Genomic DNA, 22,779 nt, shown 5'->3' with positions numbered 1-22,779 from the left:
GTATGTTTCTGTTCTCCCCCTAACATTGGGAAGATTTCCTCATTAAAATGACAATCAGCAAAATGTGTTGTGAACACGTCGCCTGTTTGAGGTTCAAGATATCGAATGATTGATGGACTATCATAACCGATATAAATTCCAACCTTTCTTTGAGGTCCCATTTTCTTTCGTTGCGGTGGTGCAATAGGCACATACACCATACATCCAAAAATTCTCAGATGAGAAATGTCTGGTTCTTTACCAAATGCAAGCTGCAATGTGGAGTATTTATGATATGCACTTGGTCTGATACGAATTAATGCAGCATCATGTAAAATTGCATGTCCCCATATAGAAATATGGAGTTTTGTTTTCATAATCATTGGTCTAGCAATCATTTGCAGACGTTTAATCAATGATTCAGTCAATCCATTCTGTGTATGTACATGAGCAACAAGATGCTCAACAATGATTCCCATAGACATACAATAATCATTGAAAGTCTGGGAAGTAAATTCACCAACATTATCAAGTCTAATTTTCTTGATTGTATAATGGGGAAATTGATTCCTCAATTTTATTATTTGAGCAAGTAATCTTGCAAATGCAACATTTCGAGTTGACAATAAACATAAATGTGGCCATCTGCTGAAGACATCAATCAATACCATAAAGTATCTAAATGGTCCACATGGTGGATGGATTGATCCACAAATATCACCCTGAATACGTTCAAGAAACATTGGTGATTTAGTTTGGATTTTGGCTGGTGATGGTCTTATAATAAGTTTTCCAAGAGAACATGCTTTACATTGAAACTTATTATTCTGAAAGATCTTCTGGTCTTTCAACGGATGACCATGTGTATTTTCTATAATTATTCGCATCATTGTTGAACCAAGATGTCCTAATCGATCATACCAATTGATCAGTATTGAAGAATTATCAACTACCATGTTTGATTCAGTTGGACTTATATATGTATAATGCAATCCAGTAGGTAGCATTTGTAGTTTTTCAACTACATATTTCTTTCCTGATTTGTATGTGGTAAGACACATATATTTCTCATTCACTTCATTCATTGTTTGAGTATCATACCCATGGGAATATATATCATTAAAATTCAACAAATTTCTTTTTGATTGTGGTGAATACAAAGCATCATTGATCAAAAATTTTGTACCATTAGGTAACAAAAATTGTGCTTTACCACATCCTTTAATCAAGTCTATAGGACCTGATATTGTATTCACCATTGTTTTTGTTGGTTTTAGTTTCAAGAAATATCTTTTATCTCAGAGGATAGTGTGCGTTGTACCACTATCAGGTATGCATGCTTCATCTTTGTTCGTAGCATTTTCCATATTTGAACTTCAAAAAAATAAATAATGAAAAAAAAAATTATTGACAATACGTATGCAATAAATTGAAAAATACAACATATATCATACTTGTACAATGAAACATTATCATATGAGTACATGAAAAATAAATTATTTTACAATTATATTCTACCAATATATTGTTCATTTTTAGAAAAATCATTGAGAAAATCTCCAGCGTCAATATTTTTCATTTCTATTCCACTAGCATATTGATCATTTCCAGAGAAATTATTCAGAAAATCTACTGCATCAAAATGAGTTGAATCACTCAAACGGCCACTGAGTTCAGTGAAGTTAGTCTCTTTTTCTTTCCCCTTTATTGATTCTTTATAAAGCTTGCAAAGGTGCTCGGGGGCTCGACAAATACGAGACCAATGTCTTGGAGTACCGCATCTAAAACAAGAACTTTCAAATCTTTTTGAGTGATTTTCATTTACACTCATGTTCTCATGATGTCTTTTTGGTGGGTGGTTCGTGACGCCCTTTTGAGATGAGTTATAATAATAACTATCTCGATTGTTTTCAAAACCACAGCCGCGACCACGACCACGACCACTTCCACGTCCACGTCCACGACCACGACCACGACCTCGACCTCGACCAAAACCTTGTCTCTGGATTTGATTTTGGTTTCTAGGTTTAAATTCATTTTTACTCACATAATTTACTTCTGGAAATATTGTTGATCCAGTGGGTCGGGACTGATGATTTCTCGTTAATAGCTCGTTGTTCTTTTCCGCCACAAGAAGACAGACGATAAGTTCAGAATATCTCGCAAATCCACGCACTCTATATTGTTGCTGTAAATTTATATTTGATGTGTGAAACGTGGAAAATGTTTTTTCAAGCACTTCTGATTCTGTAACCTCATGTCCACAAAATTTTAATTGCGAGATTATTCGATACATCGCCGAATTGTAATCACTAACTTTCTTGAAATCTTAACATATTCCATTCATCACGGGCGGTCGGAAGTATAACTTCCCTTATATGTTCGAATCTTTCTTTCAATCCTTTCCACAGAGCCATGAGATCTTTTTCGATGAGATATTCACATTTTAAACCTTCATTGAGATGTCGACGCAAAAATATTATAGCATTTGCTTTTTCTTGTGATGAAGATATACCATTTTCTTTAATGGTCTCCCTTAGACCCAATGACTCAAGATGCATTTCTATATCGAGAGTCCATGGCATATAATTTTTTCCCGTGATGATGGTGGTACTAAAAAAATTACGATGCATTTTATTAGTTAATGAATATTGCAATACAAAGTAATGGATAAACAACAAGTACAAGCATTCGTAAAAATAAAGAAAACACACGAGGATGATATTCTCCAATAAATACAAGACTCGTGAGTATGATAACCAAAATAATTAAAAATAACCTTGAGAAAGTCATCTTCTTTTTTATTCGAAAAATTTGATGAAGAATAATTTTTAGAGAAGAAGAGAAAGTTGGAGTGATTGAATGTGTTTATGAGATCATATTTATAGGACAAAAACTAGTCGTTTATGACCGTTGGTGTACAAAAAATAAATGTATGTATTTGTACAATTTTATGGTAATAATATGATGTATATAATATTAGTAATGTTTAAATAATTATGTATATCATATCATATTATTATAATGAGGTGTCATAAGTTATTTTGTTTAAAAATTTTATAGGCTTTTATACTTGTCGTATCCCTTACCGGGAGTGTGAGATGTCGTCTTAACATCCTCCCAGGATTTATAACAAGTTTTTGAAAAAATTATTATTATTATTTCTAATTTTTATTACATAATAACATTATATTATATATTAAATATATACACAATAAATAAATAACAGTAAAATAAATATTATTACTTTTGTTATCTTTTTCTTCTGTTTGGAGCTTGGAAAAGTATGGAGGACTTTTAGAGCTTCGTGCTGATAACGTGTTGTGAAAAAGTAAAAATTTATTGTAAAAAGTAAAAATCTCAAACTCTCAAAATTATCAAACTACACACTTTATAATATTTTTCTCTCAACTCAATTGTGATTTTCTTCACAAATGAGATATCTATTTATAGAAAATCTTTACAAATAATCCAAAAATAAATTCATCATTACCTACATCATCACACACTAATTTTCAATATTTACAACTCTTATTTTCAACATTCAAATATTCAATACACATATTTTAAATATTATTTTTCAACAATTTCATATATTTTAAGTTCCTGTATTTATTATTAATATATATGTGGATGTAATAATAACTCTGTAATTGATATTATTTATAAAAAATATTTGTAAAACAAAAAAATCTCATCCCACAAACACGAAAACTCATGTGACATTGTCTCGTATTAATTTTTTGTGATTAATCTTCCACCTTAATTGACTCATGAAAAACTACGACATTTTATGTTAAAAGTATTATTTATTATTTTAAATATAAATCGGTTTAACCCGTTTTACATAAATAGATATATAAACCGTCAGACATATTGCCTTACAAATATATAAAACAGTTGTTTTGTCTACAAAATTAATTTTGCTATTTTCATAAAACTAAGTTTACTCTTGTTAGGGAAACATGATTTTTTTTACGGTAATTTTGAAAACAAAAGAATATCTAAGTTTAAATATAGAAAAGAACAAGAAAAAATCCCGAGTTAAACGACGCCGCTTGGTTTCTTCAACTTCTGTTCCTCACTCCTACACAGAAGCAGAGCGACCATGGCGATCGACACCGTGCCGCCGCTGATAGCCGCCCAGCTCAATTATTTACTGGGAAACTGCCCTTTCTCTATCAAGGTTTGTGTTTATCACATCAGCTAATAAATATGTTTTTGCATGTGGATGTTTTGGTGTCCATATGCAAGCTTAATCTTTCTCTGATTCTTTAAGAAAATTAAAGGAAATTGATGTATTATTGGATTAGAGAACTAGGTGACTGGGAATGACAAAAGACAATGTGTTGCAGGTGGAGCAAATGTGGTCAGGCAGCAAAAACCCTAACTTGCTTGATCGATTCACTTTGGTCATTCCATTTTGCCTCGACTATATCAGATGTCAGTATCCTTGTATAGATTATGCGTTCAGTCTCTTGTTCGTTGAAGACACTTTTAATTCATTTTGGTGTTCTCTTTTTTGGGTTATGAAATCTAGGGGAAGTTATATACAATGGCGTTTATCCATTGGCGGCCCCAGATATAATATTTGGGCCCGAGGATGAAACTTTTCTGCCATATCATGGTGATAGCGAAAAATCTCGTAAAAATGGGTTGACTGATTGGAACAGCAAGGATCCAACTCGACTGTTATCTCTTATAATGGAGCTTCGGTGAGTATTTATGTGACCTTTGCAGCATGATGAGATAATCACTGCCTAAACTATATTTATATAATTCGGCCCGGTGGAATTGAATGTTTGCCATGGTTGATGGTTGCCTTTATGCAATTCACAGGGATTCATACATGGCATACCAAAGAAAGCGCATCGAGGAGGTTGACGATGATAGATTGAAGTTTGAGATTAGTACTATCCTTTCAAGAAAGGTCAGTGTCTGTATGGCTATCACATGCGGTGGAATCGAATAAGCATTTGAATATGTTGGTTGCTAAATTTCCAGATTATGATCTGTGTCCATCACTTTCTGCTTGCTGCAATTGGCTTAAACTTAACTACACACTACTCAAAATTTGTCCACTTTACCTATATTGTTATTTATCAGTATATATCTCAACATTGTGTAAAGGTAATAGCATTCTCTTATTATGAAGTTGGCTCCTGAGATTCTGTCATATCCATGTTCCCTATTTCCCTCTTGCATGTGGCAGGCTGGTAATGCTGAGGAGCTCAGGGGGTGTGGGTAGGTAGGACTTATGTTTGGATTTGCCAAATTTTTATTTCAGTAATATGTTCACTTTTTATATCAGGAGAGGTTTTTGGCACAACGGAATAACCTGGACCTGAGTGACATTTTGATGTGTTGTGCTCAGTGCTCACAACCCGTTCTTGCTTTTTTCGCTTTTGGATGCATATCTTGTTCCATGTTTTTCTGATGTAACTTTTTATGTAGCATGATGTTCTGAAACATTCCAAATTGCTGAATATTATTGCAGGGAATTGAAACATATATGAGTTCAGGCATAGACAAGGTAATTAAAAAAGACTGGTGAATTGTATGTTTTCTTGATTTGATTTGAAAATGTTGATTTATGACTGGCTCTGCCCGTGGTCATTTTGCCATTAAATTGTAGCGTAGCCAGAGGAGGCTAAATTTGCTGTTCCATTATTGGCCATGGATTTAAATAAGTTAGTTGCTAGGTCCACCTGGAGACAGCAACAGAAGATCTACTTACAGGTTGGTTTGGAAAATATTATATGATACTCTCACAAAATTATGTACGTATATTGGATCAATTTATTATTCCCCCTTCAAGCTGTTGCAGAGCATGTTCCTGCGAATTGCTGTGAGATCAACCGTCAATACCTTATCAAAATAAATCAATATTAAGTCAACCTGAGTGCTCAAACAACAATATTATCAAGTTAATTCTTAGGATTATATAAATTTCAGCCTCCTCATTTTTTGCGTCCTTTTTTTATTCAACCTCATTTATCAAGCCATCTGTGTTTCTTTTGAGCAGCAAGTACTTTATTTTGTTTGCAGGTTATATTTCCAGTTAGTAAAAAGTTTTCTACTGCTCCACCCCCACGACTAAAGTTGGTTTCTTCTGCGGAGTTGAAAGCTTTGTTTTCTATTGATGATTTTAGACTCCCTCCTTGGTTGGAAGGGATGTAAGTATTTGTGATCAATATTCTCCACTTCTGTTGGAAATTCAGTTGAGTATACGGTCTGAATTTTTTTGATGTTTCCATCTTTAGGTGCATGGCTGAATATCTTCCCATTTTGGAAGATATTTTGGACTCCCAGGTTTGCTGCAGTTAAACAAATTAAACTTGATGCTTATCGTAAATACAACTTGAAGATATTACTAGTTGCTGCAGGTTAATGAGATCTATTTTACATACATTTCCTTGATAGATTAAAGATGCAGTCTCATCCATTGAACTAAGAAGGAAGTTTATCACGGCTTTGGCTCCTCTTTTTGGAAGGCCTATAGAAGCTGATCCGGTTTGCTTTCTTCAATTTTCTGATGGAATAGCTAATGATTGATTTTTAAATTTCTTTTATTGACTTGCTTTCCCCTCACCCCCCCATGCTATCATGAGTATTACTCAGGCATAATTTTTTTGATTCTTAGGTCTTTTGTAGGAGGGCAACATTCCTATCTTCTTCTGGGGTGTTCACATTTCTGGTATGATATGTTATTGGGCATTTTTTTTAATTTCCTGTCTTTATGATTTTGCTGAACAGGACACAACCATAATCTACTTTGTGCTGCCTATGTTGGTGTTCCAATGAAAAAAAAGTGTTTGGGACTGCATTATCGAGTTTTGCTACTGTTAGTTAGCTCTGTTGTCCATGTTCTGAAAATTTCACTTTTTAGTCAGTATAGATGTATTTTTTATAGAGTGAAAAGGTTTTTAGTCAGTATAGATGCATCTTTTATACAGTGCTGACCTTTTCTCATAATCTCTTGGCCTTTTCCCCTTCTCAATTCCGTCACCTTGAAACAAGAATTTAAAAAATTGATTGCTGATCATGATAATTTTATGATGAATGAGTTATCCACAATGAGTGCACAAGTACCACCAATTGGTGGCACTAGTTTAGATCACTAGAAGTGATTGTTTACGGGCCTGGTTAATAAAATAGTCTTTTTCTTTTTTGGTCATGGGTACACAACACACCTACGAGTAAATCATCTTACACATGTTTTTGGTTTGAAACCCTTAAAATTCCGTGTGTGCTGGAGAGGATTCAGTAGTTTGAGAATTTGGTCTTTATCTGGATGATTCAACTGATTATAATTTTTCATATGGTTTGAACCATTGTCGCATGGAATAGATGAACGTTCTGCTGAACTTTACTTGTGTGTGTTGAATGAAGAAATACTCGTGGCCAAACCTGGCAAGATCATCGTAGATTTCCTTGTTCAGTTGCTCATTATTAGAAGGGTTTATTTAAACATATCTCTAGTGATCTGAATCAGTTTATCTTCTTCGTACTCTTTGTTGTTCACGATTATTGTTGTATTATTCTTTCGTGGGCCAATTGAGCAAAATATCCCACCCCACCCCCAAGAAAAATTGCTGGTTGAAATCCGTGTTCCTTATTGATGAGTTGCATTAACTATAATGATTTTGTGGAACCAGGTGCACTTCACGTTCTCTCTTCAGTTCCCTAAGCAAAAGCCAACTTTGGTGCTTCAGAGTTCCCAGGTAAGAAGATAAGCATCAGTGAAGTGCGTTTTAGGAAAACAAAAAACCTTCAATTATACTGCTTTTAGAAGCAAATGTGTTCAATCTTCAAATGACGAAAAAATTTCAATCACGGTCCTCTTTTTCTCTAGTATCATTAACATTATTGTCATTAAACATTCTTTAGCTCAAAATAATTGGTTTCAACTACACGAGTATCTGTTCTCTATTATGCAACATTTGGATTTTATATATCGTATCTGCAAAATCACTTTAAACACTTTATAACTTCGTTGCTCGCTAATTTTGTCTAACCTCTGCCTCTTCTTCCACGTCAGTCTTCGACAGTCAAGATTTAAATATATTCAAATGATTGTAAACATCCTGCTCTATAGTATTACCATATAAATGCCTACAGAATCACCATTAGATGTATTGCAGCATTTCAACTCAAGTGGAGTGCCTATCAAGTCAAACAACTTGACAGAGTGTCCATGGAGTCCAAGATGGGAAGCATCTGAGATGGCAGAGAGAATCTTGTAAGTCATTTCCTGGTAAATCGTGCAGCTCAAAAAACATTTTGGGGGTATAATTTAGTGTGATGGTTTCCTTGGCAGTGAGTTTCTAGTGGAAGAATGCTTGAACTTCAAGAGATACTGCAATCAATGCAATCAGCAATGAGAGTATAAATTCAGAATTTTGCATTTTGGTCACTCTCGTGTCTATATGTTTCTATGTATCTTTTTATCTCCAATCGACTCTGTAGTCTGCCTATTTCGTCAAAGTCGGTACCGTTGCTTTTGTAATACGGCTGTTTTGGTTGCCTAGTCAGATATCGGGACTGTGCACTGTAATACAGAAGATCATCTTGAGACCGTTTTCGGTTCGATTTCGATCAATTATTGTTAATAAATTGATCTCATGTAAAAAAATTTCAGTTCGGTCGGTAATCGAATGTGCACCCCTTCATATCATTCCGTAGTTGTACAAAACAAAGCCGTATAGTATAAAATGTCAAAAGCACGCAAATATCCTTTTAAAAATAAATAAATATAATGTAATATATTCGAAGTATTTTTATTTATTAAATTAATTATAAGTTATACTGGTAGCTTATATGAGCAGTATAAATTTCTGACGTGTCGTAATGTCATTGGATGCGCTGCGCTTCTAAAAAGAAAAGATACACCGTAGTACAGTCCCCCCAAAAATCGGTTCACTCGACGTTACCGCTTGGGGCACTGCCCTTTCCACTCACTTTTTGCCACGTGACATTTATATTATATATTTTTTTTAAAAGCAAAACTCAACCATGGTTTAAACCAACCAAATCAAGCAAGCTCTTGCCGTGATTTTTGAAATATTTGAAATATTTGTTTCCTGCTTGACACTTGCACTTGCATTTGCGCTTGGACTAGAAGGTGCGTACGACGTTCTTTCAACACTAAGAGTAGAGGAAGAAGCTGTAACTTGTTTGTCCAGATACGAACCAAAAGCTTTTACTGCATCATCCTTAGAAGAGAATGACCTGTGAGACGCACCGCTAAATTTGTTAACTTGTTTTTGTGCTTCTTCCCAAGTGTCATATACACCAGGTTTACACCCAATGAAAACTACATATGTTTTCCCCAATATCACAAAAATAAATAAAGAACATTAAAAAGTTAACACCTATTAATTAATATAATTAACAGAAAAAAAATTAAAATAAATTAATTAATATAAGTAACAGAAAAAAAATTAAATAAATAAAATGTTAACACTAATTAATTAACAAAAATAAATTAAAGAACGTTATATACACCAGGAGCCAGATTACTTGATTGCCTTGCAATCTTTTCAGAGTTTATCCTTGCCGGCAATTGTAAGCTTTGGGAAAATTTTGCCTCAATGTAACTCTCCTCTTTCTTCAAATACAGGATTCAGTTTCACAAAATGAAATTTTCAATATATGAATCACCATACAACAACTCAATCCCACCAAATTTTGAGCCAAGATTTTCTTTCAGTGTTATAGATTAATTAAGAAATTTCACTTTTTAGAATATACACCGGAAAAAGAATCACCAGAAACTTCAAATGTCCGATCTTTTATCACTCTGATTATCACATTTTTCATCAATATGCAAGACACTCTCAATCAACATCGTTCAAACATTAAAAAACAAGACCAAATTTTCTGGTGAAAATTTACCAATTTACCAAAAAAATTGATAACTCAACACGATAAAACAAAACCAGATTTTCCTCAAATCAGGTCAAAACATTACAAAAAATCTCATTTACCACGAGAAAAGGATGCCCGTACAGAAAAGCTTCGCGCACATATGTAAATGCAGAAACAGACGAGATTCACGGATGAAAAACTCAGCATATGTAGCATGAAATTAAAGCAGAAACAAATCCCAAATTTCTTGAAACAAACAACAATATCTACATTATATATAAAAAAAAATGGAAAGTGACAAAGAAAGTCCTCACCTTGCCTGATTCCGTCGACTGGAAAAACGAACGGGAAGTGAGATTTTTTTGTGGAGAGACACCTTGCTTGATTTTATGACTCTGCCGTGATTTTTGTGGAGAGAGCTTGCCGTGATTTTTTGAGAGAAGGCGTGAGAGATTATTTCAAATATTTCAAAAATGACGACGAAAGCTTGCTTGATTTTGTTGGTTTAAACCATGGTTGAGTTTTGCTTTAAAAAAAAAAATATAATATAAATGACACGTGGCAAAAAGTAAGTGGAAGGGGACAGTGCCCCAAGCGGGAGCGTCAAAAAACCCTAAACAAGACACGTTGGCGGCATGGGACGGTTTCTACTGTAATCCCAGACGTCAAGCAGCTAAATCTATACATACATATAGATACACACTCGCATTACACGCCCACAGTGTAATGAATTGCTTTCAATTAGGTCAACTTTTCTCCCCACTGCAGTTCAATCGCCTCTCTCTCTTTCCCTCCACTTCCATTTCCCCTGCCCGTAAGTTTCATTATCCTCTCTCTTTTACATTACATGCATGTGAGATATAATTCTCTCCTGTTGCAGTGTTTATTTGTTACTCGTGATCGCGATATTTTCAGTGTAATCTTGTTTCCAGTCTTGTTGTACTTGTTGATATTTAAGAAGGGACTGTTCCAATTTCTAAGTTTATATAAACAAATATACTTTTGTGTTCAGAAAAGTCCTATTTAATATGGATGTTTGATTTGGATTACAAAAGCACCAAACTGCTCTGCTTTAGGTGCAAAATAGAGGCAAACACAAAACTGTATCTACGAAGCTGAAAAATGCTCTTTAAGGGGGCCCTTTGTAATCGAGTGTATTTTAAGCTAAGAGCGAGTGTCCAAATTCACCTGCAATTGATTAAAATGGGTTCTGAACGGTTGTGATGCAATGGGTGTTGGTCTCACGTGCGGAATTTGAGATAATAAAACCCGAAAATAAAGAATAAAATGGACACCGAGATTTACGTGGAAAACCCCTAAAAATAATTAGGGTAAAAACCACGGGTAAGATGAAAAGAATTCCACTATAATATTTTGTGGTGTACAACTCACTCACTGTGTTTCCAAAGAGAACACACACTCTCTTAATACAGGAGAACAAAACACCTCACAAATATTATAGAACTAAGCACTCAAATGCTTATAAGATGAGAGAAAACTCGAAGAAGGGATGGTTTCAGAATGAAGAGGGGAGCTCTATTTATAGAGCCTCCTGTCAGTGTGAAACCGCGTTTAAAACGCGTACCTATTCCGTTTCAAATTTTGCTGCCAGCCTTGTGCATTTAATGTTTTGCTGCCAGCCACAATTGACTTTGCCCACATTTATCCCACTTGGAGATTTGATTGAGAATCAAACACATCTCCACACATCCTTTCAATCTTGCCATTCCCTGCTGCTTACGTTTCCGCTAGACCACTTGAGGATCTACACCACTCAAACTTATCAGTGTTCACTGGCTTGGTCAGAAAATCAGCTATGTTATCTTTTGTATGGATTTTCTGCATATCCACGCTTCCTTCCTCTACTACTTCCCGCACAAAGTGAAATTGGACTCCAATGTGTTTAGTCCTGGAATGAAAGGCTGGATTTCTTGCGATGTGCAAGGCACTCTGACTGTCACAAAACAAAGAAACATTTTCTTGTTTGTGCCCGATCTCCTCCAATAACCTTTTAATCCATATTGCCTCCTTGCAAGCTTGAGTAGCTGCCATATATTCTGCCTCCGTCGTAGATAACGCCACAACTGTTTGCAGTTTTGAAACCCAGCTTACTGCTCCTTCTGCAAGTGTAAACACATAACCAGTAGTAGATTTCCTCTTATCAGGATCACCTGCATAATCTGAATCGACATAGCCCCTGAGTGTAAAATCCGATCCTCCATAACATAATGCAGCATTCGAGGTACCCTTAATGTATCTAAGGATCCTCTTAACAGTGCTCCAATGCTCTTTTCCAGGATTCGCCATATACCGACTAACTGCTCCCACTGCCTGAGCAATGTCCGGTATTGTACAGATCATAGCAAACATCAAACTTCCCACTGCTGATGCATACGGTACTCGAGACATCTCCATCCTCTCTGCTTCACTGCTAGGACACATCTCGGAGGATAACTTGAAGTTAACAGGAAGAGGGGTCGAGATTGGCTTACTATCTTGCATGTTGAAGCGTTGCAAGACTTTCTTCAAATAATTTCTCTGTGAAAGCCAAATCTTTCTGTTACTTCTATCTCGGTGAACTTGCATCCCTAGAATCTTGTTTGCTGGTCCCAAGTCCTTCATATCAAATTCCCTAGCCAACTGTGCCTTCAATCCTTGGACATGATCTTTGTTGGGGCCTGCTACCAACATGTCGTCCACATACAACAGCAAAATAATATAATCATCACAAGACCTCTTGAAATATGTACAAGGGTCTGCATTCAGTCTGTTGTATCCAAGGCTCATGATATAGGAATCAAATCTCTTGTACCAACACCTCGGCGCCTGTTTGAGACCGTACAGAGATTTGTTCAACCTGCAAACCAAGTTCTCTTTGCCTTTTTCCGCAAAACATTCTGGCTGGAGCATATAGATTTCTTCTTCAAGATCTCCATGAAGAAACGTCGTTTTCACATCTAGCTGTTCTAGATGTAGGTCAAACACCGCACACAATGCCAACACTACTCTGACTGTTGTAAGCCGAACCACAGGAGAAAATATCTCATTGAAGTCAATGCCTTCTTTTTGAGCATACCCTTTTACCACCAATCTAGCACGATACCGCTCCACTTGGTTATTGCCATCTCGCTTGATCTTATAGACCCATCTGTTGCCGATGACTTTCCTCCCTCGTGGTAGTGTAACAAGATCCCAAGTTTTATTCCTGTCTAATGCCTCCAACTCTTCTTGCATTGCTATCATCCACAAGGATACATCCGAGCTTTGAGTAGCTTCGTGGAAACTCGATGGCTCACCATCCTCTGATAATAGACAATATGCAATATTGCTTTCAGTGACATAATCTGAAAGCCAAACTGGTGGTCTTCTGTCTCGAGTTGACTGCCTCACATTAGAAACCTCAGACTCAACATGTTCTTGTTTTTCGTGCTCTGGTACTGCTTCACAAGAAACTTGACCTTCGTCCGTCTTATTTTCCACCTGAAAAATAGTAGTTTCTGAATTCGGTGTGCCTTTGTCTCCCTTTACTTTATCTTCCTCGAAGATAACATCCCTGCTGATGACAAGCTTGTGAACAGTAGGATCCCACAAGCGAAACCCCTTTACTCCATCAGCATAACCCAAGAAGATACATTTTCTGGATTTCGAATCCAACTTTGATCTTTCTTGCTCATTGTACAGAACGTACACCGGACTTCCAAATGTATGCAAATGAGAATAATCTGTCGGCTTCCCGGTCCACATCTCCATCGGAGTCTTCAGATCAATCGCCACTGAAGGAGAACGATTGATAATATAACAAGCGGTTTTGACTGCTTCTGCCCAAAATGACTTTTCTAGACCTGCAGTCCTAAACATAGCTCTTGTTCTGTCTAACAAGGTTCTGTTCATCCGCTCCGCCACTACATTCTGTTGAGGTGTGTAAGCCGTCGGTAATTGTCTTTTGATGCCCTCATGTTGACAATATGCATCAAACTCGTCACTGGTATATTCTCCTCCATTGTCAGTCCTCAGACACTTGATTTTCTTTTCAGAATCAAGTTCAACCCGCGCTTTGAAATCTTTGAAGATCTGGAAAACATCTGATTTCTTCTTGATTGGATACACCCAACATCTCCTAGAGAAATCATCAATGAACGAGACAAAGTATCTCGCTCCTCCTAGGGATACAACCGGTGCTTGCCAAACATCTGAATGAATCAGCTCCAATATGCTTTTGCTCCTGGCAGTAGAAGTGCCAAACTTTAATATGTGTTGTTTACTGGTAACACAGTGCTCACAAAAGGGTAGTGACACTTTTGTAAGTCCCGGCAGCAGCTTCCGTTCTGAGAGAATTTTCAACCCCCGTTCTGACATATGCCCGAGCTTTCTATGCCATAACACTGTTAATTCTTCTCCTGAACCAATTGATGCAACAGCTAGTTCTGTCTCTTTATGTGTTTCTCCCAAAAGTACATACAGATTTGCAGCAACCTTTTCCGCCTTCATAACCACAAGCGCGCCCTTCACAATTTTCATGATCCCGTTCTCGATCCGAGTTTTGCACCCGATGTCATCCAATTGCCCCAAGGACAAAAGATTTTTCGTCAGTCCTTTCACATGTCGTACCTCGTGTATGGTGCGAATGGTGCCATCAAACATTTTAATTTTGATAGTACCGACCCCAGCGATTTCCAAGGCATGGTCATTTCCCATGAATACAGATCCTCCTGAGACTGGTTCATAATGATCAAACCATTCTCTCCGAGACGTCATATGCCACGTCGCTCCTGAATCCATAATCCATGTATCACAAAATTTGTGCCTGCCTTCTGCAACAGTTGCTGCTTCGCTGAATAATATTTCACCACCGCCTGAAGTACTGGCCACATTTCCTTGAGAGCTTTTATCGATACTCGTACACTCTTTCTTGAAGTGCCCTTTACCGCCACATTTAAAGCAGTAAATATTTTTCTTCTTACTTCTCGACTTTGATCTACCTCGCCTTTGGCTCCCACTGGAGTCACGATCCATAAATCTTCCTCTTATCATCGGTAAAGCCTCTGCTTGCTTCGATGTTACCAACCTATCTTCCTTATTCTTGCGCCGGCTTTCTTCTCCGAGAACCGCAGTTAAGACATCGTCGAATCTTAGAAAGCCCATCAGAATATTGTTGGTAATGTTGATGATAAGTTGATCGTATGAATCTGGTAGACTTTGAAGTAGAAGCTCCGCACGTTCATTTTCCCCTATTTTATGCCCCATGGAAGTGAGTTGGGCAAATAGAGTATTTAGTGTGTTGATATGGTCGGTCATCGATGAAGATTCCGCCATCCGAAGAGTATAAAGCCTTCTCTTTAGGAAAATCATGTTGTGTAGCGACTTGACCTCGTACATCTTTGTCAGAGTATCCCAGATAACTTTGGCTGTTTTTATCTCAGAGATACTTGACAAAACTTCGTCTGCTATAGCCAAGTGTAAATTGGCAACAGCATTATCATTCATCTCGTTCCACTTTCCATCATCTGTAATCTCCACCGGTCTATCTCCAATAGCCGCCAAGCAATTTTCCTTTCTTAAAACTGCTTGTATCTTTATTTTCCACAGCATAAAATTGCTTCCGTTGAATTTTGCTATCTCGTACCTTCCCGCCATTATGTCTACAACAATTTTAGTAGACCGGACAAAATAATCCCGCCTTAAATAAAAAATCTTAAAAAAAATCTTTTCTGATGTGGAAGATCAGTCTAGGCTGCAACCACAGAGCATACTCAGAATTTTAAGAAATTTTAAACCAAGGCTCTGATACCACTTGTTGGTCCCACGTGCGGAATTTGAGATAATAAAACCCGAAAATAAAGAATAAAATGGACACCGAGATTTACGTGGAAAACCCCTAAAATAATTAGGGTAAAAACCACGGGCAAGATGAAAAGAATTCCACTATAATATTTTGTGGTGTACAACTCACTCACAGTGTTTCCAAAGAGAACACACACTCTCTTAATACAGGAGAACAAAACACCTCACAAATATTATAGAACTAAGCACTCAAATGCTTATAAGATGAGAGAAAACTCGAAGAAGGGATGGTTTCAGAATGAAGAGGGGAGCTCTATTTATAGAGCCTCCTGTCAGTGTGAAACCGTGTTTAAAACGCGTACCTATTCCGTTTCAAATTTTGCTGCCATCCTTGTGCATTTAATGTTTTGCTGCCAGCCACAATTGACTTTGCCCACAATGGGATCATTGTTACTGTTACAGAGTAAGTTTTGCAGGGAATGCAATTGTACAAGGCATGAAGACACATCTGTTTCGTAATAGTTGCTTAATTTCAGGTTTTTTAAACACCTTTCCAGAATTCTGAATGGCACACGTGTCTCCCAAAAGCATCAAATCTTCGGTGACCTATCTATTAATTTATGTCGTGTGTTGATGCTACTTTCATTAAGTTTCCGCAGTTTCTATGTTTTCATCCAAAATGCAACAACATGCTGGTGCTTTTTTGTAAGTTCTCGTGGTTCTCATGAAACTAGACAGGTATTATTAGAACTTCTCGAAAACTTTGCTGCTGCTCGGTGAAGGCACAGTCTCTATCAACTATGTCAAATGTGAGTTGTAACCCATTTCTACGATGCTTCACATAATCACATCTAAGGCAAACAAAACACATACTGATATTATAATTCCGATGTCAATCAGTGACACATCACTTACTGAACTTGATAGTTAGAAAATTGGTTGCAACTTATGTGGTGAACTTTTTTGATGTTTTGGGTGCATGCCCATTTGAGCAGGACCAGGAGATTGTGGGAAGTCTTAAACAAAAACTAGAGAAGATATTTAACGAGTCATTGAGATTGACTGTCCCTGAGGAGGTGGACATAGATCCCTCTATTGCTATATGCCAAAAACCCGAGTTTGGTGATTATCAATGGTATGGTGCATTTCTTTTAAGGTTACAGTGTAGAACTATTGGAAAAGCAAGTTGGTTGCAACTTTCTTATTTTATGATTCATTTTCTTCTTTGTATCTTGCATCAGATAACTTTATATGACTTATGATTTCTGTGTTTGTTAATTATTGAATCCTTTTTTGTTGTTACAGCAACAATGCCATGGGATTATGGTCAAAAGTTAAAGGCAAGGGTACTCAATTTAGAGGCCCACAACCAATTGGACAGGTACTGATGTTTTTATGCGCTTTTTCTTAAAGAAAGTGTTATTATAGAATTTAATGTTTGTAAAATGTATTTTTTCTTTATAGGCCATCAGGGAAAATCTTCCCGTTTCGGAGATTATTGATTCATGCACAATAGCTGGAGCTGGATTCATAAATGTTGTAGTGTCACGGCAATACATAGCAAAAGTAATTAACATAGAGGACTTCTCTTTAAGCTACACTTTCACGTGTGTGTTTGTTTTAGTAAAGTATTACCTAATTTTGGTGCAGAGCATTCAAAAGATGCTGGTCAATGGTATAGAAACATGGGCTCCTAAGCTTCAGGTGAAAAGAGCCGTGGTTGATTTCTCCTCACCTAACATAGCAAAAGAAATGCATGTCGGTCACTTACGATCAACAATCATTGGAGATACAATTGCTTGTATGCTGGAATTCTCAAATGTTGAGGTTCTAAGGAGAAACCATGTCGGCGACTGGGGCACACAGGTGGATATATTTATCAGCCTTAAAGATGCTATGGTCTTATTTAGAAAAATGATTGATTTTCTTGTCATGAACACCTTTCTTATTAGCTAATTTTTTGGTGGAGTAGCTTTTGCTATTAATCAATCCTATTTACTCGTGGATTAGCTATTGACGTTTAAGTTTATTCCCTTCAACTATTTATGAAGCATTTGAGAACAGAGGTTTCAACTCCTAACTGAACATGAATTCAATACTCACCTCCAACCTCTTTGTAAGATTGATTGGATTGGATTGGATTGCCTTATTTACGTACTTCTCGTAAGTCCACGTAGTTGTTTTAGTAATGTGTCATTAGCCTTGTAGCTCAGTTTAGGGTTTAAGTTAGTTCTTGTAAAGTTGTAATTCTCGGGGTTTTTTTAGGGGTCTTTTTGGCTACTAGTGGGGTCTTGGACTAATTTACCTCCCTTGTAATTTTTTATTGCTTTCAATAATGGTTTCATTTAGCGGGTTTTCTTAATATTAATTTGAATGGGTTTGGGTCTCAAATCTATTGTAGTCACCCGAACGCGACCAATGAAATTATATGTTAAACAATTATGGGTAGAGTGTGTCTTTTAGAAGGAAAATGTTTGGATTGCTATAGTTCTTCGTTCCTTTTTTCTATTTTCTCATTTCTGGACATCTATGGAATTGATTTTATGGTTCAATAATTTGCTGATGCAAGTGAATGATTATTATGAAGAATCTTTTGTTATTTCTATTATGAACCCTAAAGGTTTTGTGAAATGCTTTGCAGTTTGGTATGTTGATTGAGTACCTTTTTGAAAAGTTTCCAAGTGGAGAAGTTTCAAGCGATCAAGCCATTGGAGATCTGGAGGTGAGAGAATGAATATGAGTACCTAACATCTTGTAGATTGTTGTATTCCTCACTTATTACACTAAACGACGTGGAGACTGAAAATGGTCTTTGTACATAACCAGGCTGATTGCATAAGATCTGAGCAACCAGAAGCTTGTGGAAGATTCATTCTCATTACATTTTATTAGCCTCCTACTATACTCTGGAATTTCTTTTTAGCATTAATTTTTTATTCTTTTAAAATTTCAGTTTTTGAAGAGTGAATATTGGCTACACTTATGTGCATGAGAACAAATCCAAATTCTTTATTTCTATAAAAGAATAATGGAGTTATGGTGAAAGGGTCCCATGAACCACTGAGTCTTTCTTCTTAATCAGGCATTCTACAAGGCCTCAAAGCAGAGATTTGACAATGATCCCGATTTCAAGGAGAGGGCACAAAGGGCGGTTGTCAGTCTCCAGGTGGTTTAATTATAGCTTAAGGATTTGAGTTTGAGTTCTTGTAATTGTTTGGTTCTTCATGCTTCAAGCCTTGACTAGCAATTATGATCTGTTAATATTTTTTTGTCAAATCAAAGCATGTAGCCATGTGGTTACTGATCAGTGTTTTTGTTTTTGGTACCTGATGCTATGACTGTACACGGTAAAGACTGGAGTGCAGAAGTATAGAGATGCGTGGGCTCACATTTGTGAAATTAGCCGAAGAGGATATGAGAAAGTTTATCAGCGGCTTGGAGTCCATTTGGAGGAAAAGGTACTGCACAACTATCTGAGTAAAGTTATTCATAATTTTAGTGGAATGTGTGTTTTTTTTAATCTTATTTGGTTCTAGAAATATGTAATATGGGTGCATTTGTTCCTCGAGACCTCAATGGCACGACGCCATTTCATTTTTTGTTTGCTGCCTCTAACTCGTCTACTGAGAGTTGGAATTGCTCATTGTGTAGACCTTGTACTGGTGTAACAATTCCATTGAATGCTAGATTTATGATAACCTGATTCTGTGTACGCATCAGAGTATTACCAAAATGCACTATGCAGTCTATGCAGTTGATGGGCAATCTTATGGTGTGGTGGCTAATACAAAATATTATTTTCTGTAATTTGGTTATTAATATTTATGACATAGTAATTGGCCTGGTAGGTGATTGATTATATTTACGTGATGCTATTAAAGTTAATTAATTTATTTGTTTTTTGGTTGAACTATAGCATATGCTAAATTTATGTCCGTTTCACCAGGGTGAAAGTTTTTACAATCCATATATTCCACGGGCTTTAGAGTTGTTGAGTGAGAAGGGATTGATTCAGGAAAGTGAAGGTGCTCGTGTTATTTTTATTGAAGGAAAAGCTATACCGCTTATTGTTGTGAAAAGGGATGGTGGCTTCAACTACGCTTCAACTGATCTTGCTGCTTTGTGGTGAGCTTTGAATTTTGTTTACATGGATTTATCTTGTATTCGAGGCAGTTCTCTGTGTTCTTTCCTTTTTTCTTTTGAATGTTTGATTATCTTGTTTCAACGATTTTTTTCCTGTTTCTAAACATTTCTTAGATAATTTTCTGAATATTTTTACCACTATTTTGCCTATTTGTATCAATGCTGTCTACTAAAAACTAATTTTGGTTAACTAAATTTTAGTATTTAATCTTTATTTGGGAGTTCGAAACTTGCACTCGATGTTTATACTGACTTCTGCCAATGCAAAGTGTGAAATGGTTTCTTTTTCTTTATAGGTATCGACTGAATGAAGAAAAGGCTGATTGGATTATCTATGTAACTGATGTTGGCCAACGTGAGCACTTTGAAATGTTCTTCACAGTAAGTTTGAACATTTTTCTTCATGTACGCATTTTGTCTATATTATTGGTGCACTGTTCGTCTTCCTATATTGGAGAAGGCTACAGAGCTTCATGGACTGTTCTTTCAGGCAGCTAGACGGGCTGATTGGCTTCCAGCTGATGTCAATAGTTATCCTAGGGCTAGTCACGTAGGGTTTGGGCTTGTTTTAGGAGAGGATGGAAAACGATTCCGTACTCGAAGTACTGAAACTGTCAAACTTGTTGATTTACTCGATGAAGCCAAAAGTAAATGCAAAGCTACCTTAATTGAAAGAGGTTTGTTGCCATGTGCAATTCTCGCATTATTTCTCGCAGTTTGCTTTGCTGAATTGTTTATCTTTTGTTACTTGTACCATTAAATTAATCTTTTGAAATCTGAACCTGGCCAGGTAAGGCGAAAGAGTGGACTGAAGTTGAACTTGATGAAATTGCTGAAGCGGTTGGATATGGGGCTATTAAGTGAGTGTCCTTCATTTTAGTTTATGAAGAGTCCCGAGAAATTAGCAATTTATCTCTATGATAAACATCTTTAGTTCATCACAAAGAATTGATCCATATACAGATCACTTGTATGTTTGGTTTAGAGGAAGCGCGTTGTAATTTTCCCTAGATTTTACTTCTGGAATCATTAAGTAATGGTTTTTGCTGTATATTAAACAGATATGCTGACCTGAAGAATAACAGGACGACTAATTATACATTTAGTTTTGATCAAATGCTCAATGACAAGGTACTCCCATTGGATTCTAAGAGTTACATACTAAATTGTGATGTATTAGCTTATTCTGGGCAATATAACTATAGCAAAATTTACTTTTCGCCTCTAATGAAATGCTGTTCTTTGCTGCATCAAATCAATAAAACTGTCCTTCCTCTTATTGCCTCCACCTGATTGGCCTTTTTTCTTTGTTCTGGTACATTAATTAGAATTCTTATCAGCTATCCTTTTTTTAATTGCTTATTGCTTTGTTCCTTTTTGGGCAGGGGAATACTGCTGTGTATTTGCTGTACGCACATGCTCGAATCTGTTCAATTATCAGGAAATCGGGTAAAGACATGGAAGAGTTGAAAAAGGTGGGATGACTTCCTTTATAAGGTTCTTCTGATCTTGATATGGTGATATACATTCTAGTGTTCTCTGTGATACGTTCTAATTGCTTTTATTCTCTGCTCATCTTATATTAAAGGAAACTCAAATTTCAGAGTCGAAATTAAGATACACTATTGAGGAACATATTTTGCGCTTGACCAAATTCAAAGTTAACTCATGATTCACAGCAATCGTTCTTGTTTACTTTTGCAACAGAAAGGGTCGATAGACTTAGCTCATCCCGATGAACGCAGGTTGGGACTTCATTTGCTACAGTTTGCGGAGGTAACTAACTATTTTGGCTATAGATATTCCTTCTTGGATGCACTCCTTATTGATTGAATTAGATCGAGTTTATGTTGAATTGAGAGAATGTAATATACACCGTGGACTTCATTGAATTAAGTGTCAGTTCTAAGTGTCAGTCCCACATGAAATACACGACACTGATACATCCTTCAGTTTAGGCCGTACAAGAAGTATTTAACTTGATTTGAATTGTGATGTAAACTAGGCCCTGATTATAGAGATAACTACTCTGACATCATCATATTTCCGTTTGATCTTACTATACTTTTGCAATTCTTTACAGCATGTTGAAGAGTCATGCACTAATCTTTTACCCAATGTGCTGTGTGAATATTTGTACAATTTATCCGAACACTTCACAAAATTCTACACCAACTGCCAGGTATGACGTTCATTCATTTTGCATCAAGAAAAATGCTGGTAATTGATCCAGAGCTGGGTGTTCTTATATCCAAATGGCCATGCCATGCTATCAATGGCTATGGCATGGCATGATCCCAACCATTTGGTGTTCAAATGCCTATCTGTTGACATATATGGATTGTGAGACCATTTGTGTTTAAACATGATTTTACTAAACTTGTAGGTTGTTGGCTCGGCAGAGGAGACAAGTAGACTGTTGCTATGTGAGGCGACGGCAATGGTCATGAGAAAATGTTTTCACGTGCTTGGAATCACCCCAGTGTACAAAATTTGAGCCATATTTTTTAAAAAAAAAAATTCTTGAGATATTTATCTGCCATTGAACGGGCATATCAAGTCAGTTTATTTGATACAACACATTTCATATTCAATTGTAGGCTTTACAATTTCCGTTACCTTAATCACAAATTACAAGCCATTTGTGAGTTTTTTCGGATACATTGTTATCTTGTGTTGATAGTTTCAGCAATAGTAATATTGAATGATCTTTACATAGAAATTATCCAATGGATCCTAAAAATTGGAAGTGAGGATTTTTTTTTTATAGATAAGTGATTTAAACATTATTTTTTTCTATTAAAAATTGAAATAGGATGGCATATAGGTCGAAACTATTATTCGAGTTTATGAAACACAAACATTTTTAAGCCAAAAGCTGAGAATCTTTTATTTATAGTGATTGTAAAATATTTAAACTTCATTATTTAAATTACAATTGGATCCATATATATATATATATATATATATTTACTTATTACAGCCAAAAAACTGTTGTTGTATCTA

The 22,779-nt window shown here is 36.2% G+C and overlaps 2 protein-coding genes across 3 annotated transcripts; both read left to right on the top strand.

Annotated features, from left to right (window-relative positions):
• The first annotated feature begins 3,996 nt into the window (after positions 1–3,996).
• LOC142551625 (uncharacterized) lies at positions 3,997–8,651 on the top strand. Its single transcript, XM_075660951.1, has 13 exons — positions 3,997–4,165; positions 4,335–4,422; positions 4,520–4,694; positions 4,819–4,909; positions 5,477–5,512; positions 5,620–5,718; positions 6,028–6,155; positions 6,243–6,291; positions 6,403–6,492; positions 6,623–6,676; positions 7,638–7,703; positions 8,124–8,221; positions 8,300–8,651. The coding sequence occupies exons 1-13, from the start codon at positions 4,088–4,090 to the stop codon at positions 8,361–8,363; spliced, it is 1,116 nt and encodes a 371-aa protein (XP_075517066.1). The 5' UTR covers positions 3,997–4,087; the 3' UTR covers positions 8,364–8,651.
• A 1,839-nt stretch (positions 8,652–10,490) lies between these two features.
• Positions 10,491–22,434, top strand: LOC142551624 (arginine--tRNA ligase, chloroplastic/mitochondrial-like). 2 transcript variants are annotated; one of them, XM_075660949.1, is made up of 18 exons: positions 10,491–10,663; positions 16,369–16,439; positions 16,626–16,765; positions 16,936–17,011; positions 17,095–17,196; positions 17,281–17,496; positions 18,272–18,352; positions 18,713–18,796; positions 18,984–19,088; positions 19,577–19,755; positions 20,070–20,154; positions 20,264–20,450; positions 20,564–20,633; positions 20,835–20,904; positions 21,159–21,248; positions 21,481–21,549; positions 21,857–21,955; positions 22,160–22,434. In XM_075660949.1, the coding sequence occupies exons 1-18, from the start codon at positions 10,576–10,578 to the stop codon at positions 22,268–22,270; spliced, it is 1,923 nt and encodes a 640-aa protein (XP_075517064.1). In that variant the 5' UTR covers positions 10,491–10,575; the 3' UTR covers positions 22,271–22,434. The 2 variants fall into 2 exon arrangements, with proteins under 2 accessions (XP_075517064.1, XP_075517065.1); XM_075660950.1 differs by having other exon boundaries at positions 10,524–10,663; positions 16,365–16,439.
• The last annotated feature ends 345 nt before the right edge of the window (positions 22,435–22,779 follow it).

Source organism: Primulina tabacum, chromosome 7 (assembly GCF_025594145.1).
Source record: "Primulina tabacum isolate GXHZ01 chromosome 7, ASM2559414v2, whole genome shotgun sequence".
Classification (NCBI taxonomy): Eukaryota; Viridiplantae; Streptophyta; class Magnoliopsida; order Lamiales; family Gesneriaceae; genus Primulina; species Primulina tabacum.
This window is presented reverse-complemented; position numbering and strand designations above follow the sequence as displayed.

Bases quoted from the DNA above. Each gene is read 5' to 3' on its own strand.
- LOC142551625 (XM_075660951.1), top strand. From the start codon at position 4,088: ATGGCGATCGACACCGTGCCGCCGCTGATAGCCGCCCAGCTCAATTAT. The intron at 6,156-6,242 runs GTAAGTATTTGT...TTCCATCTTTAG, and splicing joins CCTCCTTGGTTGGAAGGGAT to GTGCATGGCTGAATATCTTC. The intron at 6,292-6,402 runs GTTTGCTGCAGT...TTTCCTTGATAG, and splicing joins AAGATATTTTGGACTCCCAG to ATTAAAGATGCAGTCTCATC.
- LOC142551624 (XM_075660949.1), top strand. From the start codon at position 10,576: ATGAATTGCTTTCAATTAGGTCAACTTTTCTCCCCACTGCAGTTCAAT. The intron at 17,197-17,280 runs GTAATTAACATA...ATTTTGGTGCAG, and splicing joins CACGGCAATACATAGCAAAA to AGCATTCAAAAGATGCTGGT. The intron at 19,756-20,069 runs GTGAGCTTTGAA...TTTTCTTTATAG, and splicing joins ACTGATCTTGCTGCTTTGTG to GTATCGACTGAATGAAGAAA.